We start from the raw sequence: 19,225 nt of genomic DNA on the forward strand, positions 1-19,225 counted from the left end.
TTGCCATCAGCACTGAGGCTTCTTGCAGCAGCGAGAAGGCTGCAGGAAGCCTCAGAAAGTTGAGGCAGCCGTTTCCCTCCCCCCCCCCCCACCCGCGGGAACGAACGGCTGCCTCAACTTGTGAGGCTTCCTGCAGCATTCTCCCTGCCTGAAGCACTTTCACACAGGTAGGAAGATGGTTTATTTAATTTTTTCTTTGCTTATAAATTTTTATTCAGGTTGGATTTATTTGTATAATATTTGTATAAGTATAAATAAGGATTTATTATAGAATTTAATGACTTCCCTTCCCCCCCCCTCCCCCCCCACCTCGTTCTGGACGCCTAATTTGTAACCTGCGCCTGATTTTTTAATGTGTAGACAAGGTTTTTTCAGTTCTACAAAAATCTTCACTTGCTCCATTCTACTTTAGTTTGGAGTACGTTTTCACTGTGGAAACTTTGAAATCAGGCGTCAGTGGCCGGACACGCCCCCTTTTGAAGAAAAAATTCTGTTCCAAAGTGAAACTGTTCTAACTGACTAGAACTGCAGAAAAAAAAATGTGGAGAATTGCGATTTCTAAGATAGTCCGTTCTCCACCAGTTGCTCCTAAAAATCAGGCGCAAATCATGTGGAAACTTGGGCCCATAGAAAGTAGGTGCAGGAGTAGGCCATTCAGCCCTTCGAGCCTGCACCACCATTCAATATGATCATGGCTGATCATGCAACTTCAATATTCTTCTCTGCCAGATGCTGACTGACCTACTGTGTATTTTCACCATCTTCTTTTATTCATCAGATTTCCACCATTTACAGCTTTTTTCTTTCCCCCATCTACTTAAAGAGGGAGATCTTTTTTACTTAATAAAAAACTCCGTCAGAGATCATTAATCTATAATCAAACTTTGAAAAAAAGACTGAAACCGTGGAGTGAATGTTCTGGTCCTGCCTGTGGGATCGCACTCTGCTAGATTTGTGCCCACACGAGTTGGAAACAACTTCCCTTTTGGCATCATCTAAGGTCAGCACTTGTTTAATATTTGTGGGGAGGTCCCGGCCAGGCCTGGGCCTCTCGTTGGGAGCTCGCTCAGCAACAAGGGCAGAGATGGGAAGAATATCATGGCATGCCAGCTGCCCTTCGAGGGCGCCGGCTGGGTTTTAAAGGGGTGCGAGTCCTTAACCCGAGTGGTTGCACATGGGGAATAAAATTGTTGGCTGGCTTTCTGAAGATTGCACGGGGAATGGAAATTGTTCGGCCGCCTCTCCAAGTGTTGTATGAAGGGCCTGGCGAACTACAGCGCATGACAAAAGCCAACGTCGAGGCAGGAAACGGTCTGTGGGAGCACCAAACTCCCTCTTGCCCAGCGAGCACAATGCTGCTGCCTAAGGTAGGTTTGGCGCTGCATGTCACCCTGCCCAGAAGACAGCAGTGCAGGAGGTGGTGACCTTGGTCACTACTAGATATAGGATTACATAGGATATATGACACAGAAACAGGTCATTCGGCCTAACCACTCCATGTCAGGGTTTATGCTCCACTCGAGCCTCCTCCCATCTTTCCTCATCTCAATCTATAAGATGAGGAAAGATGGGACGAGGCTCAAGTGGAGCATAACCCTCTATTCCCTTCTCCCTCATATGCCTGTCTAGCCTCCCCTTAAATGCATTAATACTATTGGCTTCAACCACTCCCTGTGGTAGCAAGTTCCACATTCTCACCACTCTTAGGGTAAAGAAGTTTCTTTTGAATTCCCTATTGGATTTCTTGGTGACTACCTTATATTGATGGCCTCTAGTTATGCTCTTCCCCACAAGTGGAAACATTCTCTCTGAATCCACTCTAACAAAACTTTTCATAATTTTAAAGACCTCTATTAGTTTAGCTCTCAGCCTTCTTTTTTCAAGAGAAAAGAGACCCGGCCTGTTTATCCTTTCTTGATATGTATACCCTCGCATTTCTGATATCATCCTTGTAAATTTTCTCTGCGCCCTCTCCAGTGCCTCTATATCCTTTTTATAATATGGCGACCAGAACTGTATGCAGTGACTAGTGGGGTACCGCAAGGATCGGTGCTTGGGCCCCAGCTATTCCCAATCTACATCAACAACCTGGATGAGGGACCAAATGTAATATATCCAAGTTTGCTGATACAAAGCTAGGTGGGACTGCAAGTTGTGAGGAGGATGCAAAGAGACTTCAAGGGGATATAGACAGGCTAAGTGAGTGGACAAGAACATGGCAAATGGAATATAATGTGGAGAAATGTGAAGTTATCCACTTTGGTAGGAAAACTAGAAAAACAGCATACTTTTTAAATGGTGAGAGATTGGGAAATGTTGGTGTTCAGAGGGACCTGGGTGTACACGAATCACTGAAAGTTACTCACAGTACCTTCGGACGGAAGATGGCAGCACACCTTCAGAAGGCCGCCAAGACATGGTTGTAGCATTGTGGGCTGGGGTAGGGTTGCCAGCTCTGGTTGGAGGTATTCCCGGAGGTTTCATCACATGATCTCCGGCCTTCAATCGTCTCATCCCCGCCATTGGACGCCTGACATGTCAATCATTGCAGCACCCCTCCTTCTCACATCGATTGGAAAGCAAACAGGCTCTTAATGACCCGATTGGATGATGCTTGACTGTCTGTCAAACAGCATTTTTAATCCCGCCTCCAATAACTTTATGACTAATAAATAAAAATGTTCAAAGAAAATTATGCATTTTCTTTTAAAGTCTGTATGATTTTTCTCCCAGCGTTGCTCGTAGCAGAGTCCTGGAGAATAGTCTTTAATTCCTGGGGTCTCCCAGACAATCCTGCAGGGTTAGTGACCCTACTTGGGGCCGGAGGAGAAATTCTCCCAGTTTTCCAGATCTGGCTCAATTCTCTCCTTTACGTCCATAAGTGACAATGAATGAACAAGAGTATCATACGTGTCACTTTAGTTATTTCCCCCTCAGAGATAAGTGAATTTCCATTCTAAGGAAGGTCATTAACAGATATATTTTCCAGTGTTTAACATGCCTTACACATCATTAATCACTATGCAGACCCATTTGACCATCTTGTTAAAGCAGGCTGCTGTAGGATTTTGTGAAACCGTAGACACTTTCAGCACAGAAGGAGGCCATTTGCTGCGCTGGCTCTTTGCTAGAGCAATGCAAACAAATCCCATTGCCCCACTCCCTCCTCATTGCCCCGTACCTCCCTTTGTTTTAAATGTTTACCCACTCTTCCCTGAAAAGGTGTCGTGATCTCCGCCTCAACTGCTCCAGAATTCCAAGCTCCAACAACCCTCTGTGTGAAGAGGTTTCTCCTAACCTCTGTCCTCCTCACTCTGGCAGTGATTGTTTTAAGTTGATGACGTCTCCTCATTGATTCCCCCGACCAGATGAAATAGGGAGCCATTTATTCGCTGAATGATAAGTGGGTGAGGTAGGGGTGACGGGAGTGGTAAGTCGATGGGGGGGGTGGGAGGGGGGTACCCACCTTTAGCAAGCTCGAGGCAGGCAGCCAGCGTGCAACGTGCTCATTGATTCGGAGGGGGAAAGCCGCCTCAGCTGCGGGCTCTTAAAGGGCTGCAGCAGCTTAAAGAGGTGTTACTTTTGTTTGTGAGGGACAGAGAGGAGCAGCACTGTGGGGGCAGCAGGCAACACGAGTTTCAGCAGGGCCCTGAGGTGGAGATGCTTGTGGAGCGAGCTAACATCATAAGGAAGGTCCCCCACTCCACGGATGGTGGACGGGTACCATGGCAAGGCAAGAGGTGGGACAAAATGTTAACGCCATCAGCATTCTCATTCAAACCTGGCTGTAGTGCCACAGGAAGTTTAATGATCTCACCAGCAGTGCCAAGGTAAGACTCGCTTTCTCATCTCTCGCACTTTCAGCAAAGCTGGCCAAAGATCCTACCTTAGTGTATCAATCCTTCCTTCCTTACTCACTCATTGGCCATTGGTCAGCAGGGTAGACTCCTCCACACCCCCTTTCTGCTTACTCAAATCCCTCAAAAGCTGCCACTGCCCTGACTTAATGGAAATTCTGACAAAATTCTATATTTAACAGCATGTCCTGCGCAGCCCATCACATGTCTGCCACTCTTTATCTACATAGTAATGATTTACCATCGTACAATCTTACATCGTTTCTGTGCCGGCTCTCTGCCAGAGCTGTCCACTGTATCCCATTCTCCCGCCCTTACTTTCAGAACCTTTTAGGTTTTTCTAAATTTAACTTAGGCACTTGTTGCCCTGTCCCTTTAAAAAAAAACAAAATAAATGCAGTATTTCATTGCGAGGAGAGTGCAACTTACACGGTCCGTCTACAAAGAAGGGCGGATGTTCACGAAGCGACTGCTGCGAATCGTATTCCGGTGCTGCGACTGAATAGTCAGGCTGGTAGGCCGTCAATGCATCCTGGCCATATTCCTGCCGTCTCCCAATAACGGGAAGATTACAAAGTCGTGCATAGTCATCTGCAGTTAAAGAAAAGAAAAGAAAAGGGATGGCAGAATGAAATAGAGTTGACGTACCATAAGTGTGTATGTCTGCTTATATGTTCACCTGCAACCAGACAACATTTCGCCGTTCTTTCATCATCGCTGGGTTAAAATCCTGGAACTCCCTCCCTAATAGCACTGTGGGAGTACCTTCACCACACGGACTGCAGCAGTTCAAGAAGGCAGCTCACCACCACCTTCTCAAGGGCAATTAGGGATGGGCAATAAATGCTGGCCTTGCCAGCGATGCCCACATCCCAGGAATGAATAAAACAAAGACTGTGAAACCAGGATACAAATAAACATGTTGAGAACGTCTCCAAAGTTGGCACACAGTCATCATAATTGTCGCACGTTAAATTTGGACCTGGTCAGTTTAGTCTGAGACACTCATTTCAAGAATTTAAAACCAAACTGCGAACTCTTCTTCCCCATCCCTGCCCTTCCCTCCCACTGGAAGGCACCCTGTGCCACAGTATCAGTTATATGAGGCACATCTGGTGCCACCAATCAGTTCATTTTAGATCAACCGCAAACTTTACCAGCTGCATCCCACTCCCCTGCCTCCCAGTGATGCCCTGTGTACAGTGTAGATGTGACTTCCCCTGTCTCCCCATGATGCCCTGTGTGTACAGTGTACATGTGACTTCCCCTACCTCCCTGTGATGCCTTATGTGTAGTGTACATGTGACTTCCCCTGCCTCCCAGTGATGCCCTGTGTACAGTGTAGATGTGACTTCCCCTGCCTCCCAGTGATGCCCTGTGTATACAGTGTAGATGTGACTTCCCCTACCTCCCTGTGATGCCGTGTACAGTGTAGATGTGACTTCCCCTGCCTCCCAGTGATGCCCTGTGTACAGTGTAGATGTGACTTTCCCTGCCTCCCTGTGATGCCCTGTGTGTAGTGTACATGTGACTTCCCCTGCCTCCCTGTGATGTCCTGTGTGTACAGTGTACATGTGACTTCCCCTGCCTCCCTGTGATGTCCTGTGTGTACAGTGTACATGTGACTTCTCCTGCCTCCCAGTGATGCCCTGTGTGTACAGTGTACATGTGACTTCCCCTGTCTCCCCATGATGCCCTGTGTGTAGTGTACATGTGACTTCCCCTGCCTCCCAGTGATGCCTTATGTGTAGTGTAGATGTGACTTCCCCTGTCTCCCCATGATGCCCTGTGTGTACAGTGTAGATGTGACTTCCCCTGTCTCCCCATGATGCCCTGTGTGTAGTGTACATGTGACTTCCCCTGCCTCCCAGTGATGCCCTGTGTGTACAGTGTAGATGTGACTTCCCCTACCTCCCCGTGATGCCCTGTGTGTACAGTGTAGATGTGACTTCCCCTACCTCCCAGTGATGCCCTGTGTGTACAGTGTAGATGTGACTTCCCCTACCTCCCAGTGATGCCCTGTGTGTACAGTGTAGATGTGACTTCCCCTGCCTCCCTGTGATGCCCTGTGTGTACAGTGTAGATGTGACTTCCCCTACCTCCCCATGATGCCCTGTGTGTACAGTGTAGATGTGACTTCCCCTACCTCCCCGTGATGCCCTGTGTGTACAGTGTAGATGTGACTTCCCCTGCCTCCCTGTGATGCCCTGTGTGTACAGTGTAGATGTGACTTCCCCTGCCTCCCTGTGATGCCCTGTGTGTACAGTGTAGATGTGACTTCCCCTACCTCCCAGTGATGCCCTGTGTGTACAGTGTAGATGTGACTTCCCCTACCTCCCAGTGATGCCCTGTGTGTACAGTGTAGATGTGACTTCCCCTACCTCCCAGTGATGCCCTGTGTGTACAGTGTAGATGTGACTTCCCCTGCCTCCCAGTGATGCCCTGTGTGTACAGTGTAGATGTGACTTCCCCTACCTCCCAGTGATGCCCTGTGTACAGTGTAGATGTGACTTCCCCTACTTCCCCGTGATGCCCTGTGTACAGTGTAGATGTGACTTCCCCTACCTCCCCGTGATGCCCTGTGTGTACAGTGTACATGTGACTTCCCCTACCTCCCCGTGATGCCCTGTGTGTACAGTGTAGATGTGACTTCCCCTGCCTCCCTGTGATGCCCTGTGTACAGTGTAGATGTGACTTCCCCTGCCTCCCAGTGATGCCCTGTGTGTACAGTGTAGATGTGACTTCCCCTGTCTCCCAGTGATGCCCTGTGTGTACAGTGTAGATGTGACTTCCCCTACCTCCCAGTGATGCCCTGTGTGTACAGTGTAGATGTGACTTCCCCTACCTCCCTGTGATGCCCTGTGTGTACAGTGTACATGTGACTTCCCCTACCTCCCCGTGATGCCTTGTGTGTACAGTGTAGATGTGGCTTCACAGTGGGAAAAGGGAGAGGCAGAGGTGACTGCATTCAAGTGTAATCCATGGCAAAAAATAATTACATATCCAAAAGTCAGCAGCTGTGTGTGTTATTGTGTACCTATAAATATGTACAACTTTTGAAGGAATTGTCTACAGGAATTTCTGACTTAAAAGCCAAAAATTCCTGTACACAAAAAAAAAAACAGCTTTTATAAAACGCCTTTCATGGCCTCAGAATGTCCCAAGTACTTTAGGGACAAATGAATTGCTTTTGAAGAATTGCTGTTATTTTGTAGACAAATATGGCAGCCAATTTGCGCACAGCCAGGTCCCAGAAACAGCAGTGCAATAAATGATCCAATAATCTGCGGGTTTTTTTGGTGGTGGTTGAGAAATAAATGTGGGCCAGGATGCTTTTCCTTACTGTTCTTCATGTAGTGCTACGGGATCTCTTACGTCCACTCGAGAGAGCAGATGGGGTCTCGGTTTAACGTCTGACCTGAAAGACATGTGCGTCCAACAATGCAGGCAACTCCCTCAGTATTGCGTTGAAGTGTCAGTCTAGATTAAATGGTTAGGCTCTGGCCCGGGCTAGCTCTGAGCCACCAGGGCTGACACTGAAAACAGGGAGCTGCTGACAGGAGGCAAAGATTGAAATTAGTGGCGGCCGTAGAGGTCTACAATCGTTTTCCCTACTAGTGAAGCTTCTGAATTTGAAAGAGAAAGTTAAGCGTCCACAGCTGGCATCATTTTTGAATTGGCTGCTGTGTAGTGACAGGAATTTGTTGGGGTTTAAGCCAGAATACCATCCGAGAGAGTCCCAATGTTAGTAGTACTTTAAAACAAAACAGAATCAAAGTTACAAGGGATATTTTTGATTTCCATGCATTTCTAAAATACACGACAGTGCAACGGAAATAAATGCCACAGATGAAATAATATAATTATTGAAATATCTTGGGTTAACTGCACCTACAAATATTAACTCAATTCGCACACCTTTGAGTCGCCAAGATTCATTGGCGCACAGGATAACAGGCAAGTCTTTCTTCTTGTTTCTGTTGTATTAGGGTCACCTCAGCAAACCTGCACTCTCAGTTAGAGGGAAGGTCAGAGCAGAGAAAGGGTTTTGTAGGCCTATCTCCAGCCCACCCTCCCTGCCAGCAGTGCAACATTGCTCAGCTTATCCCATTCAGTAGTGCTAACGGGATTCAGTAGTCTTCGAACATAGCAGCTAATCTTAATGCTCGCCTGCTTTAACTGACAGTACAGGATTTTCAGACTGCACCAGTTAGGATGGGTGGGTGGGACCTGCAAGAACCGCCTAATGTGGTAAAGCAAGTAGCAGAAATCGTACTTTCTGACGTCCATGGCCTTAGATCATCTGACGTATGCCATAGAAAACGTAGGAACAGGAGTAGGCCATTCAACCCCTTGAGCCTATTCTGCTATTCAATGAGATCATGGCCAATCTGCAACCTAACTCCATGTACCCACCTTTGCCCCATATCCCTTAATATCTTTGGTTAACAAAAATCATTCAATCTCAGTTTTTAAATGAACAATTGGCATAGCATCAACTGTCATTTGTGGAAGAGTTCCAAACTTCTACCATCCTTTGCGTGTAAGAGTTTCATAACTCCACTCCTGAAAGATCTGGCGCTAATTTTTAGGCAATGTACCAACACTCTGATTTATTTTTAAGCCAAGGAACAAGTTATTTTTCTAAAATTTGCCTGGTGACGTGTCTTTCACTCAATAAACATTCTGGAATAGTCTCTGTACCATTTTCAAGAGAACAAAAACGCAGGGGGAGGCCAGTAATTCTCGGAACTAAATTGCAAGTCAAATGTAAGCTATTAAGCAGGTGTATGGAATTAAATGAAAAAAAAGGCAGGGACAGAGCAAAGAACCTGATTTTTAAAAAAGGAAGAGAAGTTAGAAAGAAAGGTCACACGTATGAAGAATAAATAAACTGATTTTTTCGTATCCCCAACACAAAGTAGGCACAAAGTGATTGAAGGTTTAACTCAAAGCTCCTAGCTATTCACACTGCTATATTCATGGAGCTAATAGCATCAATAGATTATATAAACCACTAGGTACTGGCTGGTACTGCAGGATGTGGTTTCTGCGCTAATCTCATAATCATGAGTTAGTCTCTTGATATTATACTTTGTTACGAATACCAGATATCTGACCCGCCCCCATCCTCTTATCCGTTGATATTTATGGTGTGCTCCCACACTTGTTATCTATCCTGGTGGTGTTAACTCGAATTCAATGAGTGTCACCAACCGCAATACCGCTCGAATAGCCTATTTTTAATTGTTGAAGAGAACGCTGGAAACACTCAGCGGGTCCGGAGTGTCCATGGAGAACGGAATCAAAGTTCTGGCGGAAGGTCATCGACCTGAATCGTCAACTTGTTCCTCTCTCCACGGATGCTGCCTGACCTGCTGAGTGCTTCCAGCATTTTGTTCACTAGGTGAAGAGGTTATTCAGTGTCCCGAGGCTGCTCGTACCTCCCAGAACAATCGTTCGAACAGGAAAAGGCCCTTAAGCCCAACAAGTCTGTCCCTTTTCCGGATATCAATCCTCGCCTATCCCCCTTGTCTATCAACACCTTCTCCCTACACAAAGAGACAATTGTCTCTTGAACCCATTTAGAAGCTGTCTATTTTAAAGGTCTCCCCGAGTGACCTATTCCACTGTCCGTTAGTCTTTGGGTAAAAAAGTTCATCTGATTTACCCCCACCCTTAATTGAAAAAAAAATTCTTGCCAATTTTCACCCCTCCCCTTCTCTCAAAAGTGTGCACCCCTGGCTGGGGTACTTGCTCCAGTGGTTATTATTCATGTGTGAGTATCGACACTGGGTTTGATCAGGATATTCAATCCCAGGAGGCCAAGGTTCACATGTGTGCAGTTCCAGTGGAGGACGGTGGGTAGCAACAGGATAGAAACTGGTATTTAATTCGAGTGTAAAACGGGGGTTTATTCTTTAGGCGTCCCACTCGGATGCCTATAACAGGTGTTAGGCCGTTTGAATATGTAAATTAGGAGCCTTAGCCTGTCAAAGGACCCCTTTGACAATTTGATCACCTCATGACCAGGGGGTGTCAGGCCTGTCCTGCTTCAGCGGCCTTCAACCAAAGGTACGTTTTTGAAATACTTGTTTCTACAACAACACCTTCCTTTGGAGCCAGGAATAGCATGAATGTTCCCCGACTCCAGAAGAGTCACGACCACCCGCCCTCCTTCCACCCACCCTCCCCCAGGTTGCTCCAAACACCCCTTCTTGGGCCTTAACATGAGAACTGCTGCTGGCAAGGTAGGCAGTGCAAAGTTGCCGACTCCCTTTGGGCGAGCTGCCTGTGGAAGCTCGAGGACCAATTTCTATCAATTCCTCTCTGGCTTCAGGCAAGTGCTGCCTCCGCAGCTTTCTTGTAGGTGTCTGGCTAGCAGTGCGCCAATGGATATTTGCCCATTTTATAATGCACTTCAATACATCAGTGCTCAAGAACGCACTGCACCAGCAACACAAGTGCAGTATCGAGTTCAGCGGCAAGTCTTTGTAAGGCAAAGGGAAATCTCTCATTCGTTGCACTTTGGCCGTTAGCTTCCCATAGACTGTGAGGGAAGACTTTGCATCGCCTTAAGCTTCCTAAATAGAATAATCACTAGAGGGCAGTTGGAGTTCACAATATGAAATTTGTACAATCGTGCCAACTTTTAATAACAGTTTCCGTTGTGGGGTAACTCCAGTCAGAGAGAAAGCACCAGGAGGCAGAACAATTACACACCAATCATCATCATAGGCAGTCCCTTGGAATCGAGGAAGACTTGCTTCCACTCTTAAAATGAATTCTTTGGTGGCTGAACAGTCCAATACAAGAACCACAGTCTCTATCACAGGTGGGACAGATAGTCGTTGAGGGAAAGGGTGGGTGGGACTGGTTTGCCGCACGCTCTTTCCGCTGCCTGCGCTTGATTTCTGCATGCTCTCGGCGATGAGACTCGAGGTGCTCAGCGCCCTCCTGGATGCACTTCCTCCACATAGGGCGGTCTTTGGCCAGGGACTCCCGGGTGTCAGTGGGGATGTTGCACTTTATCAGGGAGGCTTTGAGGGTGTCCTTGTAACGTTTCCGCTGCCCACCTTTGGCTCGTTTGCCGTGAAGGAGTTCCGAGTAGAGCGCTTGCTTTGGGAGTCTCGTGTCCAGCATGCAGACAATGTGGCTTGCCCAGCAGAGCTGATCAAGTGTGGTCAGTGCTTCAATGCTAGGGATGTTGGCCTGGACGAGGACGCTAATGTTGGTGCGTCTGTCCTCCCAGGGGATTTGATCATAGAATCATAGAATGGTTACAACACAGGAGGCCACTCTGCAAGAGCACTTCTGCTAGTCCCCCTCCCCCGCCCTTTCCCCGTAGCCCTGCAAATCTTTTTCCTCAGGTACTTATCCAATTCTCTTTTGAAAGCCACGATTGAGTCTGCCTCCACCACCCTTTCAGGCAGTGCATTCCAGATCCTAACCACTTGCTGTGTAAAAAAGTATTTCCTCTTGCTGCCTTCGGTTCTTCTGGCAATCACCTTAAATCTGTGTCCCCTGGTTCTCGACCCTTCCACCAATGGGAACAGTTTCTCTCTATCTACTCTGTCCAGACCCCTCATGATTTTGAACACCTCCATTAAATCTCCTCTCAACCTTCTCTGCTCTAAGTAGAGCAAGCCCAGCTTCTCCAGTCTATCCACATAACTGAAGTCCCTCATCCCTGGGACCATTCTCGTAAATCTTTTCTGCACCCTCTCTATATTTAGTCTGATTCTCAGATGTATTCGCGACCTGACATCTGTCATACACGCTCTTTTTCTACTTCATCTTACTATCTTATGGGATCCTGGGCTTCATGAATAGAGGTATAGAGTACAAAAGCGTGGGAATTATGATGAACCTTTATAAAACACTGGTTCGGCCTCAACTAGAGTATTGTGTCCAATTCTGGGCACTGCACTTTAGGAAGGATGTGAAGGCCTTTGAGAGGGTGCAGGAAAGATTTACGAGAATGGTTCGCGGGATGAGGGACTTCAGTTACGTGGATAGAGGTGAGAAGCTGGGGTTGTTTTTTTCCCCGTACGCCTGTGGATCGCCTCAGGATATTTTTCTATGTTAAAGGCACTATATCATTGTGAGCTGTTGTTGAAGTACAACTAAAATAAAATGCATGGTTAAACATCTGCATTTGTCATCCGCACCTCAAGAATGCTAGATGCCGGGAAAGTTATTGGTGTCCAGCGTTGCAATGGACAGAGGAGAGCAATTTTAAATCTTCTGAAGCAATCTGAATCAACTGCAGAGCTATCTCGCTGCCCCCTCTTTGCCTCTTCCCCAGAAGCTGTGGGACACACGATGCAGCAGCAGTCCTCCAAAGCCTGCTGTCACTGTCCCTCTCCTTACTTCCCCCCCCCCCCCCCACCTCCCACCCTTCCCCTGGCTGAATGAGAGGAAGCTGAGGCAACAGAAAATATAGACTGAGATGAGAAACTAAATAAAAGGCGTAGCGAGGGAGTGAAGAAGAAAGGGAGAGGGGAACAGGAGGTTACAATTACAAGCTTGGGGTTAAAAAAAATATTCCAATATACAGATGACCGAACAGGCTAAAAGCAGGAAATAATTTAAATGCTTCCATTCTTGTTGTGTTCGTACTTGTCAGCATACAGGGAAAAGGGGCTGAAAAGACATAGAAAATGCTTCAAAAACAAGTCTGATCATGATGAGAGTGTTGTAATATACAAGAACCAATCTAGAACTTGCAATATAATACTTTAAGTAATGAGTCCAATTCAAATGTTTCACTTGCTCAGGCATTCCACTAATTGTGGTTGCTGCCAATGTGACTTTTCTGTTAAGTTTCTGCAGAAACATCATGAAACAATTCGAGAAAGGAATCTTTAGTAGTGAAAGACCATATTAGGGCCAATCCATGTCTGCCACTTAAGGCGCCACATTTATTATGATCTGATGAAATCTTTAAGAACTCTGCAACAAGTTTGCCATCTATGGAGGAGCAGACAACAAGAGTCTGGATGGATTCTGCCAAGGCAGATTGCTTGCCCACTGCTGCCAGAATGTTTGGAAGATAATTTTTTTTCCCCTGTCTGGTTTTTCTCGGATATCAAGAGAACTCTGAAGTATGGAGCAGACAGAGCAGGTAGGCTGTGAGCCACAGCACAATTCCTCGCTACATACACATTATTGGAATTTTTTTCCTGTGGGGTCGGCTAACAGGGCTAAAATTACTTTAACCGCCTCTGCGTTTTTCTTTTTTTGGATCCACTTCGGCCTCAAAGTCTGAATATCAGCCTCGACTTAATTCATTCATATGCGATTCCTTCATCTTCCATTTTAAAATAAATGAGTTAATGGCTCCGTTAAATGTGTGGATTCAGGTACGGCATATGCGTTCAATGTTTGAACACTAATATCCGTGCGCCAGGATTTCAAAGCCGCCCACCTTACTCAAGCCGTGCCTTATTTTCAGTAATGAAAGCAAACTAGCCGAATTGTGCCCTCAGCTGCTGACCAAAGGTGTCGGAAGCTTGGTGGAGGAGACCCGCGACACCATAACGACGACGGGATGTCATGACTTGATTCAGTGAGGGAGGGGGCGGGAGTGCTTTGCAAGGTGAATTCAAAAGGGATCGAAGCACACAAGGTGAGAACATTAAAACTGGAACGTCGCAAGCCTTAAAATGGATTGAACAACAATAATGTACTTCCTGCAAGCTTTCTTGCCAAATGACATTCAGCGTGGAAAAAAGACGGGCTCACTCTCTGCTCCGAACCTTTAATTAGTCGATTTATCCTCAGTTTGGCAGGGCCGTTCATAGCCCCATCAGTTACCGCTGAACTATGCAAGCAATGTCTGCTCCTATCTGCTATCCCCAGTTCGTGGCACCTGCCTCCCTTGGATCCTGACATCTGTATATCTAGTCACATTTGTATGAAACAATGCATCAAGTTTAAATGCGGGCAGAGAGCGCCAAATCTTATATTATTCATGCTTTCTGATCATAAACTCATGGGATTATTGACGAAAATCGCTACCAAGAAAATATAAAAACACAGTTTATCCTGCTCGAAGTGGAGACCCATAAATTTACATTAAAAAAAAAGAGGTCCAATTTCAATCAATAATGCAATGCAGAAATCACGTCCGTGTCAATCAAACAAACGTTGGTCTCCTCGAAAGTCTTCCCAAACATTAAGAGATAAATCTGGAGATTAAAATGGAAAATACTGGAAATATTCTGCAGGTTAGTCAGCGTTAGAAAGATGGCTGTTTTGGGCACTGTTCTAAGGAAGGGTTACACAAGAAATGCTTCTGAATACAGATCGAACTGCTCTGACTTTCCAGCATTTTCTGTTTTTCCTAAAAAAAACTGTTTTCGTCAGTTTTCCAGGAAAGACTAATGGATTTCTTGTTCAAATGAGAAGGTGCTGCTAATGTTCTAAGTCATAACTTGTTGGACGCATTGTCTCATTTTTTATTAATCTCTGATGTGGCAAAAGTTAAAAAAAAATTAGAAAAGTTAACTGCATCGATCCTGTGGTTTTAAAGACTTTGAACTTTATCCAGGCATAACAAAGCAGCTGGTAATTATTAACGTGTTTCTAAGCCTTCAGAGTCACCGAGAATGTCTCCTTTAAACTGGACAAATCAACAATCCATAGCCCTGGGGTGTCCATGCTATGTCCTGAGGGCCACACGCAGCCCTCAAGGCATCAGCAGTCCAGTGACTCAGTTTCTATACTGTGTCTCCATTTGAGGGGCTTGTATGAGTTACGCTGCTGCTTTGGCCTGTTTCAGCGGGTTTACCTCATTGGTAGAAAAGGGCTGCTCCCTCATTGGTGGAAAAGGGCTGCTACCTCATTGGTGGAAAAGGGCTGCTACCTCATTGGTGGAAAGGGCTGCTACCTCATTGGTGGAAAGGGGCTGCTCCCTTATTAGTGGAAAGGGCTGCTCCCTCATTGGTGGAAAAGGGCTGCTACCTCATTGGTAGAAAAGGGCTGCTCCCTCATTGGTGGAAAAGGGCTGCTACCTCATTAGTGGAAAGGGCTGCTACCTCATTGGTGGAAAGGGGCTGCTCCTTTATTGGTGGAAAGGGCTGCTACCTCATTGGTGGAAAAGGGCTGCTACCTCATTGGTAGAAAAGGGCTGCTCCCTTATTGGTGGAAAGGGCTGCGACCTCATTGGTGGAAAGGGCTGCTATCTCATTGGTGGAAAAGGGCTGCTACCTCATTGGTGGAAAAGGGCTGCTATCTCATTGGTGGAAAAGGGCTGCTACCTCATTGGTGGAAAAGGGCTGCTATCTCGTTGGTGAAAAAAGGCTGCTATCTCATTGGTGGAAAAGGGTGTAGTAAAATGTCCCAAGGCACTTCACAGGAGCGTTATAAAACAAAATTTGATACCGGGCCTTGTAAGGAGATATTAGGACAGGTGACCAAAAGCTTAGTCAAAGAGGTAGATTTTAAGGAGCGTTTTAAAGGAGGAGAGAGAGCTAGAGAAGCGAAGAGGTTTAGGGAGGGAATTCCAGAGCTTAGGGCCTAGGCAATGGTGGAATGAAGAAAATCGAGGATGCACAAGAGGCCAGAATTGGAAGAGCGCAGAGGGTTGAAGGGCTGGAGGGGGTTTTACAGAAGAACATAAGAATTAGGAACAGGAGTAGGCCATCTAGCCCCTCGAGCCTGCTCCGCCACTCAACAAGACCATGGCTGAGTTGGCCGTGGACTCAGCTCCACTTACCCGCCCGCTCCCCATAACCCTTAATTCCCTTATTGGTTAAAAATCTATCTATCTGTGATTTGAATACATTCAATGAGCTAGCCTCAACTGCTTCCCTGGGCAGAGAATTCCACAGATTCACAACCCTCTGGGAGAAGAAATTCCTTCTCAACTCGATTTTAAATTGGCTCCCCCGTATTTTGAGGCTGTGCCCTCTAGTTCTAGTCTCCCCGACCAGTGGAAACAACCTCACTGCCTCCATCTTGTCTATCCCTTTCATGATTTTAAATGTTTCTATAAGATCACCCCTCATCCTTCTGAACTCCAATGAGTAAAGATCCAGTCTACTCAATCTATCATCATAAGGTAACCCCCTCATCTCCGGAATCAGCCTAGTGAATCGTCTCTGTACCCCCTCCAAAGCTAGTATATCCTTCCTTCAGTAAGGTGACCAAAACTGCACGCAGTACTCCAGGTGCGGCCTCACCAATACCCTGTACAGTTGCAGCAGGACCTCCCTGCTTTTGTACTCCATCCCTCTCGCAATGAAGGCCAACATTTCATTCGCCTTCCTGATTACCTGCTGCACCTGCAAACTAACTTTTTGGGATTCATGCACAAGGACCCCCAGGTCCCTCTGCACCGCAGCATGTTGTAATTTCTCCCCGTTCAAATAATATTCCCTTTTACTGTTTTTTTTCCCAAGGTGGATGACCTCACATTTTCCGACATTGTATTCCATCTGCCAAACCTTAGCCCATTCGCTTAACCTATCTAAATCTCTTTGCAGCCTCTCTGTGTCCTCTACACAACCCGCTTTCCCACTAATCTTTGTGTCATCTGCAAATTTTATTACACTACACTCTGTCCCCTTTTCCAGGTCATCTATGTATATTGTAAACAGTTGTGGTCCCAGCCCCGATCCCTGTGGCACACCACTAACCACCGATTTCCAACCCGAAAAGGACCCATTTATCCCGACTCTCTGCTTTCTGTTAGCCAGCCAATTCTCTATCCATGCTAATACATTTCCTCTGACTCCGCGTACCTTTATCTTCTGCAGTAACCTTTTGTGTGGCACCTTATTGAATGCCTTTTGAAAATCTAAATACACCACATCCATCGGTATACCTCTATCCACCATGCTCGTTATATCCTCAAAAAATTCCAGTAAATTAGTTAAACATGATTTCCCCTTCATGAATCCATGTTGCGTCTGCTTGATTGCACTATTCCTATCTAGATGTCCAGTTATTTCTTCCTTAATGATAGTTTCAAGCATTTTCCCCACTTCAGATGTTAAACTAACCGGCCTATAGTTACCTGCCTTTTGTCTTCCCCCTTTTTTAAACAGAGGCGTTACATTAGCTGCTTTCCAATCCGATGATACCTCCCCAGAGTCCAGAGAATTTTGGTAGATTATAACGAATGCATCTGCTATAACTTCCGCCATCTCTTTTAATACCCTGGGAAGCATTTCAACGGACCAGGGGACTTGTCTACCTTGAGATCCATTAGCCTGTCCAGCACTACCTCACTAGTGATAGTGATTGTCTCAAGGTCCTCCCTTCCCACATTCCTGTGACGAGCAATTTTTGGCATGGTTTTTGTGTCTTCCACTGTGAAGACCAAAGCAAAATAATTGTTTCAGGTCTCAGCCATTTCCACATTTCCCATTATTAAATCCCCCTTCTCATCTTCTGAGGAACCAACATTTACTTTAGTCACTCTTTTCCGTTTTATATATCGGTAAAAGCTTTTACTATCTGTTTTTATGTTTTGCGCAGGTTTACTTTCGTAATCTATCTTTCCTTTCTTTATTGCTTTCTTAGTCAATCTTGGGGATACAGTGGTGAGTTTAGGAATCGTCATGCTTCACATTAATTATGGTAGCTTCCTATGTCTTGGCTGCTATTTAAAGACAAATAACAGGTTACTTCAATGGTATGCAGCTAAAGTGATTACAAAGAAAAAACATTTGGACACTTCTGCTCTATTCAGTGCATTGATTGACTGAAGGCAGTTCATCTCACGTCCTTTCATGTAGTTCACCGAATGCAATAGTGCATAACGTGATATATGTATCAGACAACACCCAAAATGCCCAAAGAAATGCAATACTTTCGGACAAGGCTCAAAGAAAGCTTCCACTCACCAAAATTCTCATCTTCACGTCAGCCAGCATCCACAAATTCATTGTCTCCCTTACTTTTTCCCAATTCAACCAGTACAATTCACCTTCCCAACGACAATACTGGCTCCCACTGCTGAACATAAATGCCCTCTTCCTGCACCTATCCTGATGCCAGTGAGATCCTGGGCTGATGCTGTGAGGGGACGATGCGATTTAAATATCTCAGCGTTGGATGAGTGGAACTGTAGCCCAGAGGAATGGTGCTGCGCGTTGCATCAGCTTTGGCAAAATGCGAGGTGCAAAACCCACGATGGACATGTCCTGTGTATACGGCAGCCCCCAGCCCCTACTTTTAGCCCCAAAATGGAAGGTACAACTCTAGTCTTTATCTGCAAGTATGTACCTTACTCTGGGGTGCAGAAGTCATTTGGAGTTTATGCTTCCCCCACCCTCCGCCAATTAATCTCTTCTCTTCCGCCATTCCTGAAGCTGGTGCCACAAAATGCAATCAATTCCCCAGCCCACTGGTGTCTTTATGTGTTAGCCAGAGGGTGCTGGTGAGTTCGTGGACTGACGGGTGGGCACCACAGCCCAGTCTGATTTTACCCTCATCCAACTGGCTGCCCACATGCACCTTCCAGCATGCAGTCGCTGGATCGCGATCTGGAACAGGAAGCCTCAGTGATGTTTTTCTCCTTCCTATAATGATACCAGAACTGCGACCTATCAGGTGTAGGCTGGGTCTGACCTGATAGAGGTGTTTAATATTATCAAAGGGTTTGTTAGGGTAGATGTAGTGAGGATGTTTCCGCTTGCAGAACAAGGGGGCATAAATATAAGACAGTCACTAATAAATCCAATAGGGAATTCAGGAGCAACTTCTTTACCCAGATAGTGGTTAGAATGTGGAACTCATTCCACATTCCACATTCACAAGGAGTAGTTGAGGCGAATAGTATAGATGCATTTAAGGGGAAGCACATGAGGGAGAAAGGAATAGAAGAATATGTTGTTGGGGTTAGATGAAGAGGGGTGGGAGAAGGCTAGTGTGGAGCATAAACACCGGCATTGACCAGTTGTACCGAATGGTCTGTTGCTGTGCTGTAAATGTGGGGTATGGTAGCCTAGTGGTGATGTTACTGGACCAGTAATCCATGGGCCTGGTCTAATGATCCGGAGACATGAGTTCAAATCCCACCACGGCAGCTGGGGAATTTAAATTCAGTTAATTAAATAAATCTGGAATTTAAATGGTGATCATGAAACTACCGTATTGTCATAAAAACCCACCTGGTTCAGTAATGTCCTTTAGGGAAGGAAATCTGGCATCCTTACCTGGTCTGGCCTATATGTGACTCCAGACCCACAACAATGTAGTTGACTCTTAACTGCCCTCTGAAATGGTGGCTCACCACCACCTTCTCAAGGGCAATTAGGGATGGGCAATAAAAGCTGGCCTTGCCAGTGACACCCGCATCCCATGAATGAATAAAAAAAATACTTTATAACTTTGTGATGCTGCCCTTGCATTGC

The 19,225-nt window shown here is 46.0% G+C and overlaps 1 protein-coding gene across 5 annotated transcripts in view; it reads right to left on the reverse strand.

Annotated features, from left to right (window-relative positions):
• ltbp1 (latent transforming growth factor beta binding protein 1) overlaps window positions 1-19,225 on the reverse strand; it is a 456,945-nt gene that overhangs the window by 10,079 nt on the left and 427,641 nt on the right. For all 5 annotated transcript variants that reach the window (XM_070889256.1, XM_070889254.1, XM_070889255.1 and 2 more), the window contains one exon: window positions 4,287-4,448. In XM_070889256.1, coding sequence (XP_070745357.1) covers window positions 4,287-4,448 — 162 coding nt within the window. The remainder of the gene's footprint in view (window positions 1-4,286; window positions 4,449-19,225) is intronic.

The sequence above is a fragment of the Pristiophorus japonicus genome, chromosome 9 (genome assembly GCF_044704955.1).
Source record: "Pristiophorus japonicus isolate sPriJap1 chromosome 9, sPriJap1.hap1, whole genome shotgun sequence".
NCBI lineage: Eukaryota > Metazoa > Chordata > Chondrichthyes > Pristiophoridae > Pristiophorus > Pristiophorus japonicus.